Genomic DNA, 23061 nt, shown 5'->3' on the forward strand with positions numbered 1-23061 from the left:
AGCAGGAATCCCAGAAAGAAAATAAATACTTCGGCCAGAATGAATGAAAAGACTACTAACTAATTTTGAATTGATCCTACTAATTCATATAGACTTATCTAAGGATAGAGTGGCGCAGTATAATAGAAATTTCTCTACCCTTAGATCGGTGATTAATTTGCAATTAGTTTTCCTTTATTTTATGAAAGTGACTTTTAGCAAGATGGCGGATTCGAACGTCAAGAAAACACGTCACGACACTACCGTTACGACTCAAGCACTCAACTCTTACTCCCATAGCTACATCCACAATCTTTTGCCTGCCACCACTTACATTCAATGATTGCTTATAATCCATAAGTATGCTGCACTTCTTACACATGCAAAACATCTCATCTGCGATATTTTTCCTCTCCACATAAACATCTTCAGAAGAGTTGAATTCTATAGTGTATTTAGTAGGAGTGCTCATTAAGAGAAGTGCAAGGATGTTAGCTAGATGCTGATGATTATCTGGTGTTCTTGCAGGGTAGATTAATAGCTATCTGCCACTCTATCCACGTTAGGTCATTGCTAACAGCATGTACCTCTGTATCTTTGACACGTTGATCAGAATAGAAAGGAAGCCAGTTTGAGTTCTGAATGTTGAAGTCTCTTCATGGAAGAGGACCTCACTGTTTGGAATTTGGACTGCTGAAGATTAAGCTTTAGATAAAGGTAATCAAAGAGGACAAAGTAATTATCATAATTTTTAAAATGATAGCGACAGCAAATGAATGCAAGAGGACTCTAACATAAATTTTGATCATTTGTACCCTTGGAAAATTTTGAGCTTCAATTGATCAAACATTGGAGATTTAAGGTTTAGCACTCTCTGATAAGGGATGTTAGTTCTAATGATGGTACATGTCACCCTTGTGATGGTAATAATGTCCAGGCTATGCCTTTCACCATTCAAGGTATATGACTTTGACGTTTGGATGGATGATAACCATTAATGTTGCTAGCTGAGGTTCAATAGGAACAATAGGTCTGGCTTTGATGACAATAATTGATAATGCTTATCACTTATATTGTCTTTTAGGGCACTGTTATTACTAAAAGTGGATGCACAAACTTTTTTTTTGCAAGTATTATTAATGTTTATGGGATTCTTTTTTAAAAGAGGATTGTTTTTTGTACTGCTGAGCTGTTAGCAGAATAACTTAGCAGTTTTGCTAATATGCTGCTCATGCTGCTAATAATCAGCAGCATGAGCAGAATATTAAAAAATAATTAGTTGCATATTATATGCAAATAATATAATCTTAGAACACAACACCATTAACTTTCACCAAAAGAACGCATGTATTCTTGCTTACTTGCTGGTCTCAACGTGTTAGAGAATAATTCAAAAGATGCTGATGATAGCTATTGCCACCAAACAGTATCTTTCCAAGACCTTGAGGAAACACTGAGCGAAGATCTGAGTTCACTACACCAGCAAAACTATTGTTTGTTCTTTCCACCTAAATAACCCTAAGAAAACTAAAAATAAACTTCTGCATAAGGATTCTAATCCATGAAATAAGTCTAATCCACGAAATAAGTCATAAATCTCGTTACCTTAGTGTTACAACACTTGACCATAGTCTAACTTACTGGAAACATTTGGAAAAGACTAAATTAAAAATATCTGCCTGGAACAAGCCATCATAAAAATATCTGCCATCATAAACAAGCTGACAAGCTTGGGGGTTGTAATGCCTTTACTCTTAGAACAGCAGACCTTGCACTAGTCTTTCCTGTTGCAGAGTATTGTTTGCCAATTTGGAGCTGAAGTCACCATGTGACTCTTGGACACACAGCTTAACATAACAATGAGAACCACTTCTGGTACCTTACAATCTACTCCTCTCCCAGGGTTACCACTTCTTTCATGCATCACTCCTCCATGCTTCAGAAGAGAAGAAGCTATCATCAAAGAAATAAAGAAAATCAGAAATAACATGTATCTTCCTATTCATCAAGATATCTCTTCACCTCTAACATGCCGCCTTGCCTCCAGATCTTCCATATGGCTTGTGGAATTACCAGATGATAGTCCCCAGTATTGGTGGAGAAGACTCTGGATTGAACAAACAAGTACCTGATCACAGATCCAACTACCAAACTGCCAGGATTCAATCTACCTGGACAAGGCTTCTACACACACTTTTACATCTATGGGGAATTTCACAGTCATCCTTTTGCATTTGCCAGCCTGGTTGGCCAAGTGGTCAGCATATCCGCTCTCCAGCTAAAAAGGCTGCATGTTCGAATCCCACCGTGGGCATGGATGGTTGTGATTGTCCGTGAAAATACCAGTGGTGTTGTGCAGCAGATGGCATTGGTGGAGATGGAGAGTTGTAGAATAGGTACCCTCCCTCAATCAGTCTTTGGACTCCCTGGAGGTGTCATAATAATGTGTGGTGCCGTGCAGACTGTATCATATCACTGATGACTGCCCATACACTCCTTTCCTGGAGGCCTCAGGAATTTGCATTTACTTCCGGACAGTATCATCAACTGGTTAACTGAACTGTCAAACTGTATATAGTTTTCCTCAATAATTTGTGAAATCAGTAAAATCCTAGAGAGAAAAAAAGCAATGCAAAATCATTTTGCATGTGTTCTTTCTTTATTAATGAATTGTGTGCAGTTGTCACTGTAACAAATTTTATCACTTGTTTTGAATAAAAATAACTGTAATAAAACTTAAAATTACCACTGTAGCATGATCTTTCAACCTCCTTATCAAAGACTTGTGTTCCTCTAGATGGATGGATGCTGATCTGCCTGTCTGTCCATCCATCCGTCTAGAGGAACACAAGTCTTACATCTTCAAACACAACTATGGCCATTCAGGCTTGGCAGACCATGTTTTGGACACCACCCACAGGGTATCATGGAAGAAAACCACCATGCTCCACTACAGCAAATTCAAGAAAGAGAGACTTTTCTTAGAAGCAGCAGCAGCTCTCAAAAACCAACCAAATCTCAATAAATATGGTTGCATTAAGCTTCCGAAGATTTGGAAAACACTCATCACCAGAGTTCCCACCTTACATTCCAGGCCACCTACTACTGCCCTTAGAGGGCGCTCTACCTGGATAGGACTTTAGTGTCACCCACGTGGTTGGGCTTAGTATTGTTTGCTATTTGTGTATATGTTACATTAATTGTTTTTGTAATCCCCGTAGATGTCCTAGTGACTAGGACGAAATATAGGAAGTATTAAATTCTATTTTAATTCTTTTTGAGTGTTGTAAAAAATCCATTAAGCCTCCAACATGATGCCTATCAACCTGTAGTGTGTTGAGGAAAACCAATTCTTTCCATTACTTCCCACAGTTTCACATACTCAACATAGTCAAAAACTTCAGAGTAGTCTAAGAAACACATTACCAGATGGAGTCGGAATTCTTTTTATTTTACTATGATCTAAGACAAAGGATCTGATCTCTGGTGCCCGCCCTTACCTTTCCTAAAACCTGCTTGTTCCTTGGACATCTCTGGCTCAACTTTGGCCTCAATCCTATTTAGTATGATCTTCAATAAAATTTTGCTTGCATAAGATATTAAATTAATAGTTCTGTAGTTCTTGCACACTTTCATGTCACCTTTCTTATATTTAGGCCATGATCTTATCTCCCATATCCGTGTAATAAATCTATGAAACACTCTTATCCCTCTATCCCCTGTGGCCTTAATTAACTCTGCTGGGATTTCATCTACACCTGGGACCTTATTGCTGTTAAGCTGAAATCGATTGATTAAAAAAATATCTTTTGATGATGATGATTCATGATCAGGGCACAAAGTTGTCAAATGTGATATGGCTTTTGTCTGTTTTAGATTCAACAAGTTCTGGTGGTGAAGGAATGTATGCGATGATGAAACCGGTTCCTGGTGGTAGCATTCCAGGGGTAAGGCACCGTATTTTTATATATCTGAATCTTTTGATTAGTCCTGTGTGAAGTATGTTGCATTATTTTTGTATTTTGTATTGATAACAGACAGTGCTTATTGAATAGTTTTTTTTCACCAGGTCAACATCTTAACTTGTATTATTATTATTACAGGTATCTCCATGGAGTCAGTAGACTCATCATGGGAGACCCAAACTATCAAAACAATATCTATCATATCTGTTCTTGAATTCATTTACAGAATTCAAGCCTGACTCAGTTGTGAAGAACTCACAACTGAGTCAGGCAATGCATTCCACTCATTCACCTCCCTCCAGGGGGGGGGAACTTCCTTCTCACACCCTTGTTAACCACACTTTTCCTTAATTTCCAGGGATGACCTCTTGTTCTTCCATCACTATCACACAGCTGAAACATTTCTCCTGCATCAATCTTATAAAAACCTTTTAGTAATTTAAATGTTTCAATCGTATCCCCTCTTCTCCACCTATCAACCAACCTCTGCAATCCACAAGCTCTCCATCTGTCAATGTAGGGAGCATTTTTTACATCACTCACCAACTTAGTCACTCTCGTCTGATCCCTTTCCACAATCTCCTCATCTTCAAGTAATCCAGGTGACCAGACCTGAGCACAGTAATCCAAATGTGGAAGTATCAACTCTTTATAAAAGGGAATAATAACCTCTTATCTCTGGATGTTAGTGTGTTCCTCAATAACCAAGTAATCCTATGTGCAATCTTGGACACCTTAGCAATGTGTCCCCTGATCTTAATCTCCCTATCTACCAACACCCCTAAGTCCCTAGTCTCATGAATCTCTTGGAGTACTGTTCCATCAATGTAGTACACAGCTGGTAATCTTTTAATCCCAAAATGCATAACTTTACACTTTTCCACATTGAACTGACATCCATTACCTTTTGCCCAATTTACCAGCTTATTTAAATCATCCTGCAAACTCTAAACATCAGCTTGATTTTTTATTGCGCTACCAAACTTTGCATCATCAGCAAACAACTGAATATCTCCCTTTAAGCCATTTCCTATATCATTTATGTACAAATTAAACAACAATGGCCCAAGCACAGATCCCTGAGGCATGCCACTGGTCACCTGCCTCATCCTGGACTCTGCTCCTCCATACACCACCTTCTGGTATCTCTCTCTGAGCCATTCCTCCTATCCATATCACCAGTTTAGTATCCATCTCCATCTGCTCCAATTTGCGCAACAGTATTCCATGGGGTATCCTGTCAAAAGCCTTAGCAAAATCCAGAAGTACCACTGTGTAGCCATTTTCTTTGTCCAACTCAGATGTCATTCTATTATAAAAAGCTAATAAATTGCTAAGCCAGGATCTACCTTTAACAAAACCATGTTGGCCCCTATAGAGTATCATATCCTGATCCACCCGTTCTTGAATTTTGTCTTTAACTAACTTTTCCAATACTTTTACCACCACTCCCGAGATGGTCATTGGTCTGTAATTAACTACCGCAATTTTAGAGCCACCTTTATGCAAAGGAATCACTTTGCCTTCCTTGTTAAAAATTTCTTCACAGAATGAATTCTTAGTTTACATATTTATACAGTCTCTATAGTTATAGTAAACAGATCTTTAGATATATTATGTCTAAAGATCTACAACACAATGTTGTAGATAATAAACATTGTTGAAGGTGTAGACTTCTGTGGCTAAATGGTTCAGAAGATATATTTCAGTGATTACATCACATTTTTTATTATTCAGTTATACAAAATACTGAAATAATAGTTCCCGACAAGTTTCGTAAATCGTAGGATTTACATCTTTAGGGGGTAAATAGTGTAACTTAAAGTTTAAACAGGAGAATAAATACAAATCATAACCGTCACGCTATTCATAAACTCAAATGACAGAATGCAGATATAAAACGTTATTGACGTTGAACAATACTGGAAGATGTCATGTGTTCTTGTTCATACAGTCCGAGCTCAGATTGAGGTAGATTTTTTATTAGAGCTGACCACACTTGAAGAGAATTAAACCTTGATTTTTATTGCATTGGGTTGGGTTTTTTAGCATATTAGAAGCTTCTATTGATTGGGAGAACAGTAATAATTCACTGAAGCAATATGAAAACAGCTGCTTCTGTAGCAGTGTTTACTACTACTGACATTCTTAAGTACATTCTTGAATACATATACATATTTCAGCAAGTAAATAAAATTTGCTTCTTTATTTCAGAATTAAGTACTGTGTAATTCAATATTGGAAAACTTAATAGAAGTTCTATGAAACTGAAAATTGCAACTAGTTGCAAAAGAAAAAAAACATGAAGCTTGCACATCACATCATTTTTCTTGTCAAAATTTAACATGAGATATATTTATGATGAAGTTCCTTATAAGCAGTTTCCCAAACCCCTTCAGTTAAACAAAAGGCCAGAGAGTACTTATTTATCAATAACTAAATATTATTTATGTAGATGAATTGATACAGTAAAAAGTGACTTAAAAGACAGCAATGTAAGATCTGATGATGTTGGAATCTTGACAGATAAGAATAAACTCATTTGGAGGAAACTTGTTAAAAGTCAATGATAGTAGTATAACTTTCTCATGTAGTACTATCATAATTATCCTGTAACTACCCCCCCCCCCCAAGGGTACATATCAGGAATTTGATGATGATAAATATTTCATGTTAAATAATGTTGATAGTTACCTCTTCTTTTTTCTGCACTTTTAATAGAAAAATGAAGAACAATGCAATTGTTTATAAGTACAAGTTGCATGTTGTTCCTTTTTTCACATCTTTTAAATGTTCATCTCGTATCATTCAGTATGGTTCTATTAAGAGTAAATAATGCATACAGCAAATGACTGATGGGAAAAAAGATTGAAAAAAGAAAGATGCACCTTTTGTTTGAAATGTAAAATAATAATCTTCTTAAAATAATTTAGAATGCTTGCATCAAAATGCACACACAAAGGAAACTATTGCTCACTCATATTTGGTTAAGAAATATATTTATTCTTCTTTTATAAACTTTTGTCAGCTGCAAAAATTAAATGGCATTCAGTTTGCAAAAATAAATTAAGGTGGCAAATTCTGCAAGTTGCTAGAAATGTCATTTGTACATTGTGTGCGAAATTTCCATTTCATAGTGCAAACTTTGCTTTGCTCTTTTACTTCTTCACTAAATGCAAAAAAAAATGGAAGGATGTGCTTGTTACACTTCAGTTTCCTCTGTACATGCATATTCATTTGATGTTTAAGCATTCTGTATTAATTTTAAGAATTTATATATCATACGCCAAAAAAAAATACAGTTCAGATGTATTTTTATTTGCATCTATAATTTTCGTTTTTTCTGTGTGCATTATAAATTAATAGCTTTTGAGATTCATGATGCAACCAAGAACACTAGTATTGTGATAACAAAATTCACTTATCTGACATTATTATTATTATTACCACCCCAAGACCTCATGGAGTCAAAGACTCATCTGAGAGGTCCTTTTATCACACACACAGCTCATCATACTTTGTTTTAAACACATTCAAACTCTTTGCAGACACCATATTCTCGGCAAGGCATTCCAATCATTCACAACTCTGCATGAAAAAAAAAACCTGCCTCTCACTCCCCTACTCACACCCTCTTTATACAGTTTCCAGGGATGACCTCTGGTTCTCCCTTGATCTCCCACTATTCTCTGTAGAACTTCTCCACCATTGATCTTATAACAACCCCTTACCAACTTGTAGGTCTCTATCATATCTTCCTTCTCTCCACCAGACTCTGCAAATTACATCTTCTCAATCTTTCCTCATACTCAACATTCCAGAGGTCAGAAACTACCTTAGTCAGTCGCCTTTGGACCCTTTCCAACATTTCTTCATCCTTTTGAAAATCCGGTGACCAAATCTGGGCACAATAGTTCATGTGTGGCCTAATCAAAGCCTTATACAACGGAACAAGAATCTCCATACTTCTGCATGTCAGTATCCTCTGCATCATTCCCAGAAACCTTTGTGTTGTCTTCACAATTTTGGCGATATGTCCCCTAAATTTTAGATGCTTATCCACCATCACTCCCAGATCTCTTATTTCCTCTACCTCCAACAATATATTCTCACCAAGCATAAATTCTGCATCCCATCTCTGTTTTCCAAATTTTAAAACCTTACATTTTGCAACATTGAACTCGCATCCCAATTTCCGTGCCCAATCACTCAATCTATTCAACTCTTGCTGTAAGGCCACAACATCTTCACTACACTTCATGGTTCGTCCCAACTTTGCATCATCTGCAAACAACTGAATATCTCCATCCAAATCTTCGCCAATATCATTAATATACAAGTTAAAGAGCAATGGACCTAAAACAGACCCCTGAGGCACTCGACTAGTGACTTTCTTTTTCCTGGATATCGCTCCCCGGTGCGTAACTTGTTGATACCTATCAGATAGCCAGTCTCCAATCCAATGCACCAACTTATATATCCAACCCCATCTGCTCTAGTTTGACTGTCAACTGATCATGAGGTACGCCATCAAAAGCCTTTGCAAAATCCAGGTATATTACTGTATATCCTTTTCCTCTGTCCAAGGAAGCAGTCACTTTATTGTAATAAGTAAGTAGATTACTAAAACATGACCTCCCTTTAGCAAATCCATGCTGTCCATCAAATATAATACCATTGTTATCAACCCAACTCTGGATCCTAGTTCTCACAAGCTTCTCCAACAACTTAACCACAACACCTGACACACAGATAGGCTCATAGTTTTATGCTTGAGTTCGAGCACCTCCTTTATGAAATGGCACAATCTTGCCTTCCTTCCACTCCTTAGGAACTTGACCGAGTGGAAGACTCATATTAAAAAAATATGTCAAGGCAGGTGTCAACTCCCTGGCACATTCTTTCAGAATACGTGGTGATATATTATCAAGTCCCACAGCCTTGTTAACATCTAGTTTACTCAACTCCCCATACACCTCTTGCTCACCTACAGTCAGTCTCTCCTCCCCATCATCAACTGCTTTCAATCCTTTCATGAAGTCACATTCACAAGATTGAAAGATCTTTATGAACTTCTCATTAATTATCTCCACCACACATTCTGCATCAGCTGTCTTTATACCATTTTCTCCAATCATTGTCATCCTTTCATAATTATTCTTTCTTTTGCTGGCTACATATCGAAAGAACTCCTTAGGATTCTTTTTGGCTTCATTAGCCAACTGCTGTTCATACCTCTCTTTGGTAGCTAAAGAGAGGTATTTAGCCTCACCAACCAAGTCACCTTCTTTGCTTGGTCTTTGTAGACCTCATGGAATTGGTTATTTCCACTTCTCTTATGCTGCCTCCACAGTGCCCTTTTTCTCAGTATCATATGCTTAATCTCTTTATTCATCCATCTCACACCCACCTTATTTAACCTTCTCACCCTTGGAATACATTTAGACATTGCATTTGCTAAACAGTTATTGAAAATCCCCCAAGCTACATTGATATCTTTTCCAGCTAACTCCTCATTCCACGCTACACCTGCAAGCTGTCTCCTGAGCTCTTCATAATCACTCCCCTTGTAGTTCCACCTATACCCTTTTCTCACAGAGGGCCTCTCACTGCTGGCAACCACCCAGGTAATCACCTCATGGTCACTCTCACCAATTGCTGGATGATTTGATACCTCATTTATAATTACATCCTCTGATGGGATGACCAAATACAAGACCCTTAATTCCCGTGTGCCCTCTGTTACATACTGTCTGAGGTAGTTATCCCTCAAAAACTCAAGAAACTCATTTTCTTTACTTCCAGTTGCTATCTCGTCATTCCAGTCTATATTCCCATAATTAAAATCACTCATAATGATCACCCATTTCTTATTTTCTTGGCTAATTTGACTATACATTTCACTATCACCACCATCCACATTACCTGGTCTATAACAACATCCCACCAAGTATTTGATTCCATTCACCTCTATCTCAGACCATACTGCCTCAAAACAACTGGCACTATTTCCCTCTTGCATCTCTACTTTATATGGACATAACTCTTTCTCTATCATCAATAGCACTCCCTTTTTACCTCTTCTGTCCTCACAAAACACGTCATATCCTTCCATCTCTATTCCTGTCAGGATGTCATCCTCTTCCAACCAAGTCTCACTTATTCCGACAATCTTTGGGTGAACAGACGCAATTAGTGCAACCATTTCATTTGCCTTGTTTCTTATACTTCTAGCATTTGTATATAAACACAACAGCTCATTTCTGGATCTACAGCTAGTTCCACTGATACCACTCACTCAATGTGATCTCTCTATGCTCGACTGGGGCCATTTCCCTTTCTGCATCTTCATTTTAAAACCCTTTTCAGTTCCAACTGTTTCCTCATATCCCTGGTCATCCCATCCTTTTCTTTTGACATACAGTGGTGCATCTTTAGCACACTCTTGCATTGTGGAAAAGTATCATTCTAGGGGCTCTTTCTGCCATTTCCCAAGCTATTCAGAAAACATAGTTTACTATATGAGAATTAAATCACCTTGATACTCCAGATCAGCAGATGATATTTTAAGATCTCAAAGACTGAGAGCAATTGGTAATAGGCACACCCAATAGATAGAGATGAAATTTATTATTTTTTTTATATCAACTCCACACACACACACATATCTGAGGTCATAAAACCTATAACAGATGTGAGCAAGTGTTTTGGGAAAAAGAAAAAATCTATTAACATGTTTCTTGGGATTGTATTAATTGGGATAAAGTGTATATGAGGAAGGATGTTTTATATGGACATAACTCTTTCTCTATCATCAGTAGCACTCCACCTCCCTTTTTACCCCTTCTGTCCTCACAAAACACATCATATCCTTCCATCTCTATTCCTGTCAGGATGTCATCCTCTTCCAATGTTTTAGAGGGAAGTAGAATGAGATGTTAGTTTAATATGTTTGAAGTTGAATGGTTTGACCACTGGCTTGTTCACATTGCTGCCCGATTAGAAAAAAGCAGTGGAATGGCAGTAGCTAGTTCAGTGGATTAGCACCCATAAAAGTACTTGTAATAAAAGCATAATGCAGAAACAGGGCATCTATGAAAATGTGATTGGAGGAAGTCTGTGAAAGTGGGATAATTTATTAAGCAGATTGCTGTCTTCTGTATATAATTAATAAGTTTTTGATGCATCATCCCAAATGTGAGAACAGTATTGTAAGGCTGGGCAGATTTTGAATTCATAAAATGTTAGGATTCCAGCAGGAGAGAAGTAGTCTTTTAAACAGAAAAGAATACCAAGTTTTTGGAGGCTGAAGAGACTGTGGATGGGATATCTTTATACCAGATAATGTATACATATTGATGTATACATCAATATGTATACATTATTGAAATAATGTATACATTATTGATGTATATATATGAAAGATATTTATATATATATATAGGTCTTTCATATATATTTTTCATATATATATGAAAAATATATATGAAAGACATCCTTAGAAGAAGAAAAAAAAAATCTCTGTAGATTAGGACATTACTAAAAATAAGAGTGTGTGAAGTAAAATTTTCTTCTGGGAAATGGGACTGTTTTTTGATAGCATTGAAATTCACTTTATCTTCACTCCCACATAAGAATGGTGAGGAGATCAGTGTTTGAAGATAATAAATGGTGAGCATTGTCATTAGCAAAACTATGGATAGGATTTTAAGTTAGGGAAAGATGGTAATTGATGTATAGGAGGAAGAGTACGATCCTAGGGCACACCAACATTGATGAAAAAAAAATAATAATAATTCTTATGAAAACCATTCACCATGACAGGGAAGAAGCTAGCAGTCTAGTCACAAAGAACATGGGTGATCATTGGATAGTAGCTTGTTGAGAAGGTCTCTTAGTTTTCAGATACAATCAAATGCCTTGGAAATATCAAGAGTAGATCTTTCCATGATCTATGTCCAAAGTTAGGTAAATTTACCAGTGATGTCTGCTGTAGGACAAGAATGACAGAATCCATATTGGTGATCAGTAATTAACTGATTGCATTCCAGGTAGTGAAGAAGCTTGTTTCTGATGACCTTCTTTATCACTTTGAGTTGCACTGAGGAGAAAATAATGGGATGTAGTTGATGGCTCTTTTACCTGCCTTTTTAGTTAGAGACTGGATGAAGGCCTGCTTCCATGCTGTTGAGTAAATGGTAAATGAATATTACCACTTATGTAGACAATACAGAATGAATGTTAATTGAAGGAAGTTTTTAGCACAACTGGAAGGATACCATCATGACCAGGAGACTTATCAGTATCAAAATTAATATTTTTCTGATTGCCATCTGATAGAAGATCACAGGAAGGATGCTATAAGTGGTTCATATAGCAGAAAGGTTGTCTATACAAGAGTTTGAAGGTGAAGAGTGATACCGAGAGGGCGGCTTTACTTTTGGGTGATATCACCCAAAAGTAAAGTTTGGTATTCCCAGGATAGGAGAGTTGGAAACAAAGAAGGGTAGAAATTAAGCTCGGCAGCCTTAGTGAGGATACAAGCTGTTAGCATTTGACCCCCAAAAATCTGTTTTGGATTTGTTGATGATTTTCTTACATCTACTTTTGGCTGCAGTGTTGCTTGAGTGAGAATCTAATTTTGAAGAAGTCAGAAATCACTATATGAACCATGAGGATGTTACCAATTAAGTCACTTGAATATGTAGGTCTCTGTTTTTGTTATATTTTTAATTGATTTCATTCTTTGTTTATAGTGAAATATATACAAATTATAACATAAAATTACTGCATAGAGTACTGTACCAATAAATAATGAAAGGTGAGTGTACAGTGCTTCTCTGCATTTACCAATAAAATATTCAGCAGGAAATATATGAAGCAAGAGTAATTCTTCACAGCTACTTCTTTATTAATAGAATAAGACAGGGGAAGTTAGGTCATCAACAACAAATTCTTCAGATTCACGAATTGCAGCCAAGTGTTCTAATGATAGTTTACCATATGCATAACTTATGGAAGGTTTAAGCTCATCTTTAGGGAGTAATGTAACAGTATTAGTTGGCTTCTTTAAAAATAAGACATTACTTCCAACTTAGTCTGCACAGTTTGGCTTTTCTTTTCTGCATGAATTTCTTGTAGCATGCATCATTCTGACTTTATCACTAAGTCTCTTCATGTGTTGGAGTTCATTCCCTCAAACTTGACTGAATTGCTTCATTAACATAGGTGCCTTCATCAAATTTTTCTTTGTAAACTTTCTTTGGGGACTAGGTCTCTTCTTCTACTGAGACTTTCTGTGCTCCATAAGGTCTCCATTTGAGAGTGTTTCTATGGAGCTTCAACTAACTCCTCTGCTTTTTTAATCATCAAACTCCAACGTTTTTTTAGGTGTCAACGCTACCTTATCACCAGTCTTTACAAGGCTTTATCTTTTCTGAATCCTGTAGATGTATAAATATGTATTTTCAGCATCTTCTTCAATATGATTCATACACTACTTTTACCTCACTCCCTGCAGCATATATATTCTTTGTACATTATGAGAAATTATATTCTTTCCAAAATTATCTTAGGATTTTCTCATAGTAGCAGCAGTAACTTGAGCAAAAGTATTTCTTAAATAAATGCCTTCAACACAGCAATATCACCTTAGTCCATGGACTCAGGAGTAAAGTGGTATTCTGTAAACGTATTAATAGGATGGCCGTCGTAAGCTGCATAGATCATAATTCGAGGATTGACTGTATTCTGGTTGGCAAATGAACAGTTTGTGTTGGATCATAACTGGCAGCAAAATGTAAAAAATAAATAAATAATCCTTAGCTCACTCCTTGTACTAATAAGTGACACAACTTTTTATGGTGGTGGGAGATTTGGCATTAAAAATAAATATAATAATTTAGCTTCTTGATATGCAGAATTTGAAATGGTAGCCAATTTGAGTTATGATCTGATCCTATTCATGAATGCATTACTTACTTACTTTTGATACACTTGAATAACCTCCAAGAAGGAAAAAAAATGCATCTCAACTACTCAGTGAGTTTTACACCCACTCTTAGATGCTTTAAATGTTGAAATATTGCCATGACCATAATGCTTGCCATGGATCAACGATCTGGTGCATCGCTAATTAGCCTGATAATAATTCATGATCTGCTAAAAACTAAAGGTAAACTACAAGAGAGAACCTTGACTTGCTCCCACACATCCAGAGGTTGATGGAAGAAAAAGAGAGAGAGAGAGAGAGAAAGAAAATCAAGCTGATCAGAATAACCTCATATAAGAACTGTCTTATCCTTGGTTGCTTCTCTATAATATGAAATATATTAATAGCATCAGCCATTACAGCCTCATTCTTGAAACAGTTCCTAAAATGATCCTGCTCAATCAGGATCCTCTGGTCATAGAAATAATAGCAGGACCATCAGTTTAAAAAAAAATCCTTAAGAGAGCAAAAACTCTTTATTTTTATAATTTTTTGCATTGCTGAACTGATTCAGCCTTTTGGCTCTTTATTTTAGTAAATACTTTTACGCACCGACCGAGAGTTCGCTTACAAAAAACACACCTCTCCAACATTTCAAGTTCATTAGTACTGAAAGAGAGTTTTTGCTCTCTTAAGGTTTCTGCCTGGTCTCTGCCAAAAACCAACCAGTTTGAAACAGCTGTCAGGCCAGTGAAACTTTATCAAAATGGATCAATAGGAGGTGAATATATGGATGCTTGGGCATAGCGATCATGTCTCCTGTAAGGTCCAGCTAGGGCAACTCGTAAATTGCAGCAATGTATTCCCGTAAGCTCTCCGGTCAAATTTCATATGAAACTTTTATAGATTCTGTATTTGGCTTTGAAATAATGCTGGATTTAATATCCACTTGATTTTTATAATTTTTGTATTGCTGAACTGAAGCCTTTTGGCTCTTTATTTTAGTTAAAATGCTTAGAAAAAAATTTCTCTAGCCAGCAACTAGACTTGAACTTAAGTCTATCTTCAGGTGGTTCAGCACTGAGGAGTGCAAGCACCATTTCCACTGAGCTACATATGCTCTGTTTAAAGTATAACATTTTGATGTCTTTACATGTTTCTGTTGTTCCTGTAACATGAGAGTTGTTGGAAAGCCACTGCAACAAGTAGTTGATCTAACTTTGTGAGAACTTGCCGGCCTGGTTGACTGAGTGGTTAGCGTATCTGCTCTCGAGCCAAAAGGCTGCGGGTTCGAATCCTGCCATGGGCATGGATGTTTGTGATTCTTTGTGAAAATACTAGTGGTGATGGTCGATGGTAGATGGCGTTGGTGTAGATGATGAAGGTAGTTGTGGTTACTGGAGAGATGGAGAGTTGTAAAGTACCCTCCCTCGATGAGTCTTTGGACTCCCTGGAGGTGTTACATAATAATAATAACTTGGTAAATGGTCCAGATTTGCAAGTGGAGTTGGGGGGCTTGTGTACACTTGTTGTCACAAACAAAACTTTTATAACTTCCAAAATTAAGGTTGGACAAAATAATATCTCAAGTAGCAACAGAAGAGAAGTTCCTTACATTTTCAAGAAACCTACTTTCCTTGCACTGTTGCACAACTAAAAGTTAAGTGGAAGAGAGCATTCATCCTACATATTCTGCTCTTTACAGCAGTGATTTATCAATCACGGTCTATGCTTGTGCAAAGAGAATACTCTTTTGTAGTTGGGTCCTGTAGGAATCAAGGAATATGAATAGCTATTGGTGCATTCTGCAACTCAGGTAATATTTCTCCTTTATCAGTTTACCAGTATAATTTTAGCATCCACTGAACAGAGTATTCCATTAGACTGGTACTCAAAATACCAGCCTATACAGACAGTTCCAGATCTGAGTCAACAGGTGGAGCTACTGCTGTTTTTCCTGATCACATTCCATTGGGATGTCGTAGCTGCAGTCCATACAGCTTGCACTTAAACATGTAAACAAGAACCAAAAAAAGTATGATTTAGACAGAGTTTTTGAGTCCTTTACAGGCCATTAGTTTTCTTGTTAACAGTCCATATCCAGTATAATAGTTATTTTACAAATAAAAATGACTAATTTGGATGTTTGGTGGTCGTATTGGATCCCAAGCTACATTGAAACTAAGGAAAATGAGACTGCAGTGCAAGGCCATGTTGTACCTTCTCAAATTACTATGATTGACAGTTTCCTATTAAAGCCTGCCTACAGACTGCTTACTAGTTTCACTGGTTCATTTCATTGCACACATTCATTAACTGAGAAAAAGCTGTAAGAGAGCACTGAACATTATGCATGCCCTATTTTCTGCAGTGTGGGATGCAGATCAGTTTTTGCATCTTCGTCTATCGCATGCACTTGTTTAGGCATACAGTAAGTCACACATTTGTGACTTACTGTATGCTTCTGCCAGAAAGAGCACTCTAAGATAGCATTTAATTATTGAGAAAGAAGAAATCTGATTAGAGATTTCCTCTTTTTCCATGTTTCTTAATCCGCTGACAGTTGTAATCTTTGGGAGAAAATGTTATGTGGACAGCTCTTCCAAAGAACAGAATTACATGTGGCAAAAAAGGCAAATGAGAAATTGATTTGATGAAGTTGAAACTGAAATGTATATGGATGCTGATTGGTAGCTGCTCTTTTTCACATGTTCAGAGGAAAATAGTAGAATGAATGGTGACCAGTTTGGTGGAGCAGAACCCATAAAAATACCCATTGAAAATATAGTGCAAAAACAGAGCATATATGAGAAGTGATCAGAGAGATAGTAGTCATCATATTATGCAGATTTGTCTTTTTCTGAACAGCATCAAGCATTAGTGTTTTTTGTATACTACCTGGAATTTGAAAACAGTATTCTAAAGGTAGGTGAAGTTTGGATTTATACTGTGTAAAGAGTTGTATTGGGATGAATTAGATGAATTGGTAATACCTCATAAAACAATACATTTAATCAAAATTTGCACTGCTGACAGCTAAAGCATTGTATTAATGGAATTAGGTCTTGAACCTTTTGCTATTAAGATAGAACTAAAGCGGGGAGATGCCCTTTTGCCCTTCTTGTTACTTAGCTTTAGAAAAATGTAGTCTAGAAACCGTAAAAGATAACACGAGCAGAAGAATAATATTATAATATGCAGATGATATATGTCTAGTTGGAGAAAATGCTGAAGACATTAGAATAACTTTCAGAAAATTCAAAACTTCCTGCTGGAAAAACTAGGATTTACAAATCAACCAAGATAAAATTGAATATTTAAAAGTATGTAGAAACCACAATTGAAAGGAAACTCGGCAGTTTTTCATTGATAGCCTCAAATTTAAAAATACTACTTCGACTATCTTAGAACATTGAATAATTGAGATAATAAAATTGGCACAGAAATACAAGCTAGAATTCATACTTCCAGTAGAATTTATCATTCACTACATCACCAAATATACTGTGGATGTCAGTTTTCTGCTTGGTAACTCAGACCACAACCTCATAAGTCTCCTTTACTACTAAACAATCTTTACCCAACAGTTCTCAGGCTCATATCAAGACACTACAACAATACCAAAGGATATGACCTCTGTTTCTTCTACTCTTCCTTGCCATGGTCTGACTACTGCTTCAATTCTCTCGATATCCAAATACCTGCTCAGATCGAATAACAGAAACCATCTCCACATGGATGAAGGCCTTCATCTCTCATTCCACCCAAAATTCCTGGCTGCCAACCATGCCTTGATTCTCGAAAAAGTGCGACAATTCAGTACAAGAAACAAACTCAGCATACCACAAGTGACTTAATACCCAAACTCTAATTGCTCACTGCACCTATATTGCAGCTTGCAGCAACTGTAAAAGAACCATCAGCTCCAAATCAGACTTTGAAGAAGCAGAATGCTGTATACTCACCTGCTGTTCAAATGGCAGTCATGCTGGTCCCTTGCCAAGGCAAATTTTGTCCACCGATGTTTCTTCCACTCTTGTATTTAGGTGGTACCAAAGCCATCTCACCTGAAGACAAGGCCAACTTATTCGTATCCATCTTCTCTTTGAATTGCTTCACTGATGACCGGGCAAAGTGCCCCTCCACCTTCACAAGAACCACTCACTCCTTGTTACCCGTATTCTTCCTCCAGAAAGAAATCATTATACAAACAAGAAAATGTGGGCCTGATTGATATCTCACCTATTATGTTCAAAAAATTTAAAAAAAACTTGTGTTCCAGACTAACACCTATCCTGTATCACATTTTCAATCTTTCTTTTTCAATTTGCATCTATCCTACAGCATGAAAACAGACCCACGTCAGCCCATTCTAAAAAAAAAAAAAAAAAAAGGTTAAAAGTCAGTCAACAAATTACCATCCAATTGCTCTCACTTCTGTTCTCTCTAAAACCATGGAGAAGGTCATCAAAAACCAACTTCTGCACAACTTCGAGTCCCACCAGGTAATCAATGACCAATGAAATATGGATTCACCACTCTCTATTCATAGCTAATCTTCTAGCCTTCACCACCCATCTTTGGACTCAAGCCATGGAAACGTTTGGAGAAACTCATGTAGTCGCACTCAACATCTCAAATGCATTTCATTAAGTTATCACAGGGATCTATTTAGCAAACTGTCATTTTGTGGCTTGCCTTGGTGGTGGTGGAGCACCAGAATCTTCTCTAAGATTATTTGATACTATCCAGAAGATGGCAATCCAGTTAATTGATAGAAATTCAGTTTCTTCCTTATGCCTATGCTACAGACACTTCCACACATGATGATCTGCTGAAATGGCCACTGTCTTTCCTCCACTTTCCTTCTAAATCATAAAAACAGAATTTGTACAGATCGTATTATGAATCATAAAAACAGAGGTATTGCTAACTGACACACCCGTTTACATTCCAACTTGAAACTTACTGAACCAACTTCTGTCTCTCTTCTTTCATTCCATCTACTTTTGTTCTATTTAACAGCCTTCCCCAGAGAATACAATCCTCAGCACTTAAAAAAAAAACAAAGCGAACAAACTGGATTCCTTCTTTCTTCTTGTCCACACATGGCACTGATATGCTATAGGTCTTGCAGCCTTTTGTATGTGGGTCAGATCATCTAAAAGAACAGCTGGAATGGGAAATCAGATTGAGGCAATGGGATAGTGATTCGATGGCTAACTTTTACCTCCTTTTTTAGGCATGGACTTGGATATAAATTTGCTTCCATGCTGTTTGGTTGATGTTAGACGTATATAATATCTAGAGTAGTATAGATGGATAGTAATTCTTGAGCACATTTGTTGGGGCTGCCAAATTGACTAGGAGAAAAACTGGCATCCTAATTATTCTGACTAATAAGGATTTTTCTGATGTCTCTCAGAAAAGCACCGGAGGCATGCAATGAGTTGTATGTAGTTTAGTGAGAGGTGATTTTCTTCGTCAGCATGGTTCCAGAAAGATTGTGTCAAAGAGTTGCATGCACAGTAGGATAGAAATTGTACCCAATGGCCTTAGCAAAATAACTGAGGATTCAACTTCTGTTTGAGCAGAAGGTTTTGCATTTTGTCCTTTCAAAGTCTGATTTGAGTATTTTTTGGTGGTAATGTGTACTGTAGTGTAGACAGTAGTGTATAGTTGGGCTTCATAATTTGAACTATTTTGAACTCAAAGTTCCCAAACACCAGTTTAAGACTAAGGTTAGATAACAGTAGGGAACTTAGTTTTGAAGAAAACTAAGTTCCCTTCCTCATTCAAAGAAGTTATTTCAATCAGAGTAGGTATTTCACTCAGGAGATTAGAAACAGTAATCCAACCATATAATCCATGAGGGGTCACGAATATTGCATCATACTAAAGTAACCTTATAAGGTTATGATCTGACTGAATTTTCTAGAGGAGAAACAACAATTACAGTATATTTGGAGGGATCGCTTGGTTAAACCAGTTGACTGAGTAGATAGCACTTTTTGCTCTCCAACCAGTAGGTCAAGGGGATTCATCCCACTGCTGGCAAGAATGGCTGTGAATATCTTAGGTGATAGAAGACCACCATCCTGCTAATTGGAAGCCTGAAGTGACTTGGAAAAAAAAATCCATATTTGTTCTCTATTTTGGTGGGTAGATGAATGATTTTATACAAAAAATTTACACAACAGCAAATATTTTGGCATTTCTCCCAACTTTGATCTCTGAAACTATAGAAGAGGTAGGGGAGTTTGAATTATGAGTTGAAGTCTCGAAGGATGATGATCTCACTGTTTAGGAAAAGGGATTGTACAAAATTAACCTTCATAGGATGAAACTAGAGACTAAGCATGGGAATAGTTATTTCAGTTGTGCTATAAGGAGATGAATGTTATCTGTTAACTTTAGATTTAGTTGGCATATCCTACAACTAGAGAAGGTATACTTATATGATGACAGTACTTTCCTGAAGTGCTCAAGTTCCATTTATGAAAACAGACACTGCTACAGGAGGTTGAGTTGTCATAGAAGAGGCTAGATGTTAGGCATCACCAGCCCATTACTGACTGAAATACACATTCACTTGTTATCAATCACATGTGTTATGGCCACCAGTAGTAAATTAGGTTGAAAAGAAGTTAATGTTGTTGCTTGTGCATTCATGAAGGAATATTTCATAACATCAAAATCCGAATGTATTCTAATGGATATTAGGTAGATGTAAAACAGATGAATAGTAAGATTAATGAGGTACAAGAGAAGGAGAATTAAGGCATTGAAATGTAGGTAGTAATAATCAGATTTTTATGGAGAGCATATCCATGAAAGGTGGGTCAACCTGTGCTTCACTAATGCTAGAGAGGTAAGAAGGAAGTTGAAGAATTGTGGATTGCATTCCTTGATAAAACACATGGAGTGTCAATTAGAGGGGAGAAATTTGTTCTGTGGGTTTTGAATGGAAAGTGAAGTTAATTAGCTGCTGCATGTGTTTGAGTGAATTTGGCAGAGGATAGGAGAATTATTGATGCCATTTCTGATGAACATTGGCTACAAATATTTGTAGAATATGTAAGTGGCAGAAATTGCACAACATTATGAAAGTGAGATCATTAATCAATCCGACTGCTCTTTTCTCTACAGAATCTAGTAAATTAGGGAGCTCTTCAGGGGCACCACCCAGAATGTGAAAGAAATATTCAGTGGTCAGATGAGTTTGTGATTTATATACGATTAAAAGCTCTTTGGAGGTAAAGTAATGTCTCAGGCAAAAGGAGGAAATGTAATATTTTGGATGGAAAGGAGGCAATATTTGTAATATATATATATATATATATATATATATATTTTATTTTTAGCTTTTGACAACTGCACACTAATACAGATTTGAATGGTGTCAAAAGTAAGATTGGAAGAAAAAATTCTTTTTTTATGGGAAATAAGGTGGAGTTGGGTTTTTGCTAGCTTTGAAATTTATATGATTATTCAAACTCTTTTGAAGATAAATGTTTTAGAGATTGGAATTTAGGATAGTAGAGGTTAATGTTCTGAAGGTCTGAAAGTTATGGTGAGTTGTGTATCTCAAGCTTTGTCAAATGAAAGGAGTACAGTGTACTGTCATCAGAAAAACTGTATATGGGATTGGCGGTTATCAGAAGTAAATTGTTGATATATAGAAGGAAGAGAGTGGGTAAAGGGACAGAACTTTGTGACCCTAGCATTAATTGTATATTTACTAGCTCAAGAACTTCTATCATCAAAGTGCAGGTCCAGTTAGAAAGCTAGTAATCTAGTTGTAAAAGTCAGGATGAGGATGTGCCAAATGATAGGAGCTTGTTTAAAAGCCCTTTGTTTTGTGCCAGAACTGGTAAAAAAAAAAAAAAAAAAGCCTCAGAAATAAGATTTCAAGCACGGCCACTTCAGATTCACCAGATTTTTCATGTTGTTTCTTCAGATATGAGTGACAAATGAGCAGTTCCCCTGTTGATCAACAGGAGAACTGCTCACTAGATTTATTAATTGAGAGTTCAAAGTAGGGGTGCTTAAGGGTCAAAGCTGTATAACTGAGAGGAGACCTCCACATAGCCTTTAATGGAATGCAGAGAACCAACCAGGACTTCTGACCTAATGTCCAATCCTCACCTTCTCGTGGTGCATCCTGTTGGGTATCTATCTGGATACTGAATGATGAGAATGGGCTGGCAATTTGGGATTGAGCCAACCAAATTGTATTCTTATTGGCTTAAACAAAAATACAAAATGATGGTACAACATGACAAAATTTCATGCTAGCTGGGGCTTTGCCTGGTTAAACAAGGCCCTGTTGTTTTCGCCAGGGCAAACAGCGAAAAGTCAGCAACTGGAACAGATCTGAAAACACACTCCAACTCAACATCACCAGAGTTAAAGATTGGTACTATCAACATAAGAAGCCTGAATGGCAAAGAAATGCAGCTAGCTTAGGAATTAGATAAGTACCAGATCAACATAATAGGGGTGACTGAAACAAATAAGACAAAAACTGATGAGATCTTTCTGAGCAATGAATACAAAATGTTATATTCAGGCAATGACAATCAAGGAAAAGAAGGAGTACCCATAGTATTCAACACTAAATATGAGGCTAATCTTCTTGAATGGCAGGCAGTCTCAAGCAGAGTGATGTGGGCAAATATGAGAATGGGGAACTGGACAACGAGACTTATTTGTGCCTATGGTCCCACAGAAGGTTCTACTAAGGTAGAAGTGGAGGAATTTTTTGAGACTTTAGAGAAAGCAACTGACACAATGGAAAAGGAAAAGTTGGTCCTTGTTGGGGATCGAAATAGCAGAGTTGGAAATGATTCTCAGACATAAAAATATTTTATTAAAATTTGGAAATAAGAGCAAAGCTAATAATAACGGCAAATACTTGTTGGATTTCTGCTCAGGACATGGACTGGTTATTACTAACACCATGTCCCATCATAAAAATGTGCACAAATTCACATGGAGAGAAGAGGCTAGGAATAAGAAAAGTCTCATTGACTATGTTATTGTTGATAGTGATGTTTTCTCCCTGGTGCAGGACTCCAGAGGATTTGAAATTGGAAGTGATCACTATTTAGTCTTGGGCAGGATAAAATTAAATTTCATATTGAAAAGAATAACATGTAAGAAAGTTTTAAAGCACATAAAAGT

At 36.8% G+C, this 23061-nt stretch overlaps 1 protein-coding gene across 8 annotated transcripts in view; it reads left to right on the forward strand.

The window, feature by feature from the left end:
* LOC150092876 (single-stranded DNA-binding protein 3-like) overlaps positions 1-23061 on the forward strand; it is an 846537-nt gene that overhangs the window by 722217 nt on the left and 101259 nt on the right. For all 8 annotated transcript variants that reach the window (XR_016550498.1, XM_090414347.1, XM_090414349.1 and 5 more), the window contains one exon: positions 3856-3926. Coding sequence is in view for 7 of the 8 variants with exons in the window: in XM_090414347.1 (XP_090270473.1) it covers positions 3856-3926 (71 nt within the window). In the remaining variant the exon portion in view is untranslated. The remainder of the gene's footprint in view (positions 1-3855; positions 3927-23061) is intronic.

Source organism: Typopeltis vanoorti, chromosome 25 (genome assembly GCF_054136105.1).
Source record: "Typopeltis vanoorti isolate ZY-2024b chromosome 25, IOZ_Tvanoo_1.0, whole genome shotgun sequence".
Taxonomy (NCBI): Eukaryota; Metazoa; Arthropoda; class Arachnida; order Uropygi; family Thelyphonidae; genus Typopeltis; species Typopeltis vanoorti.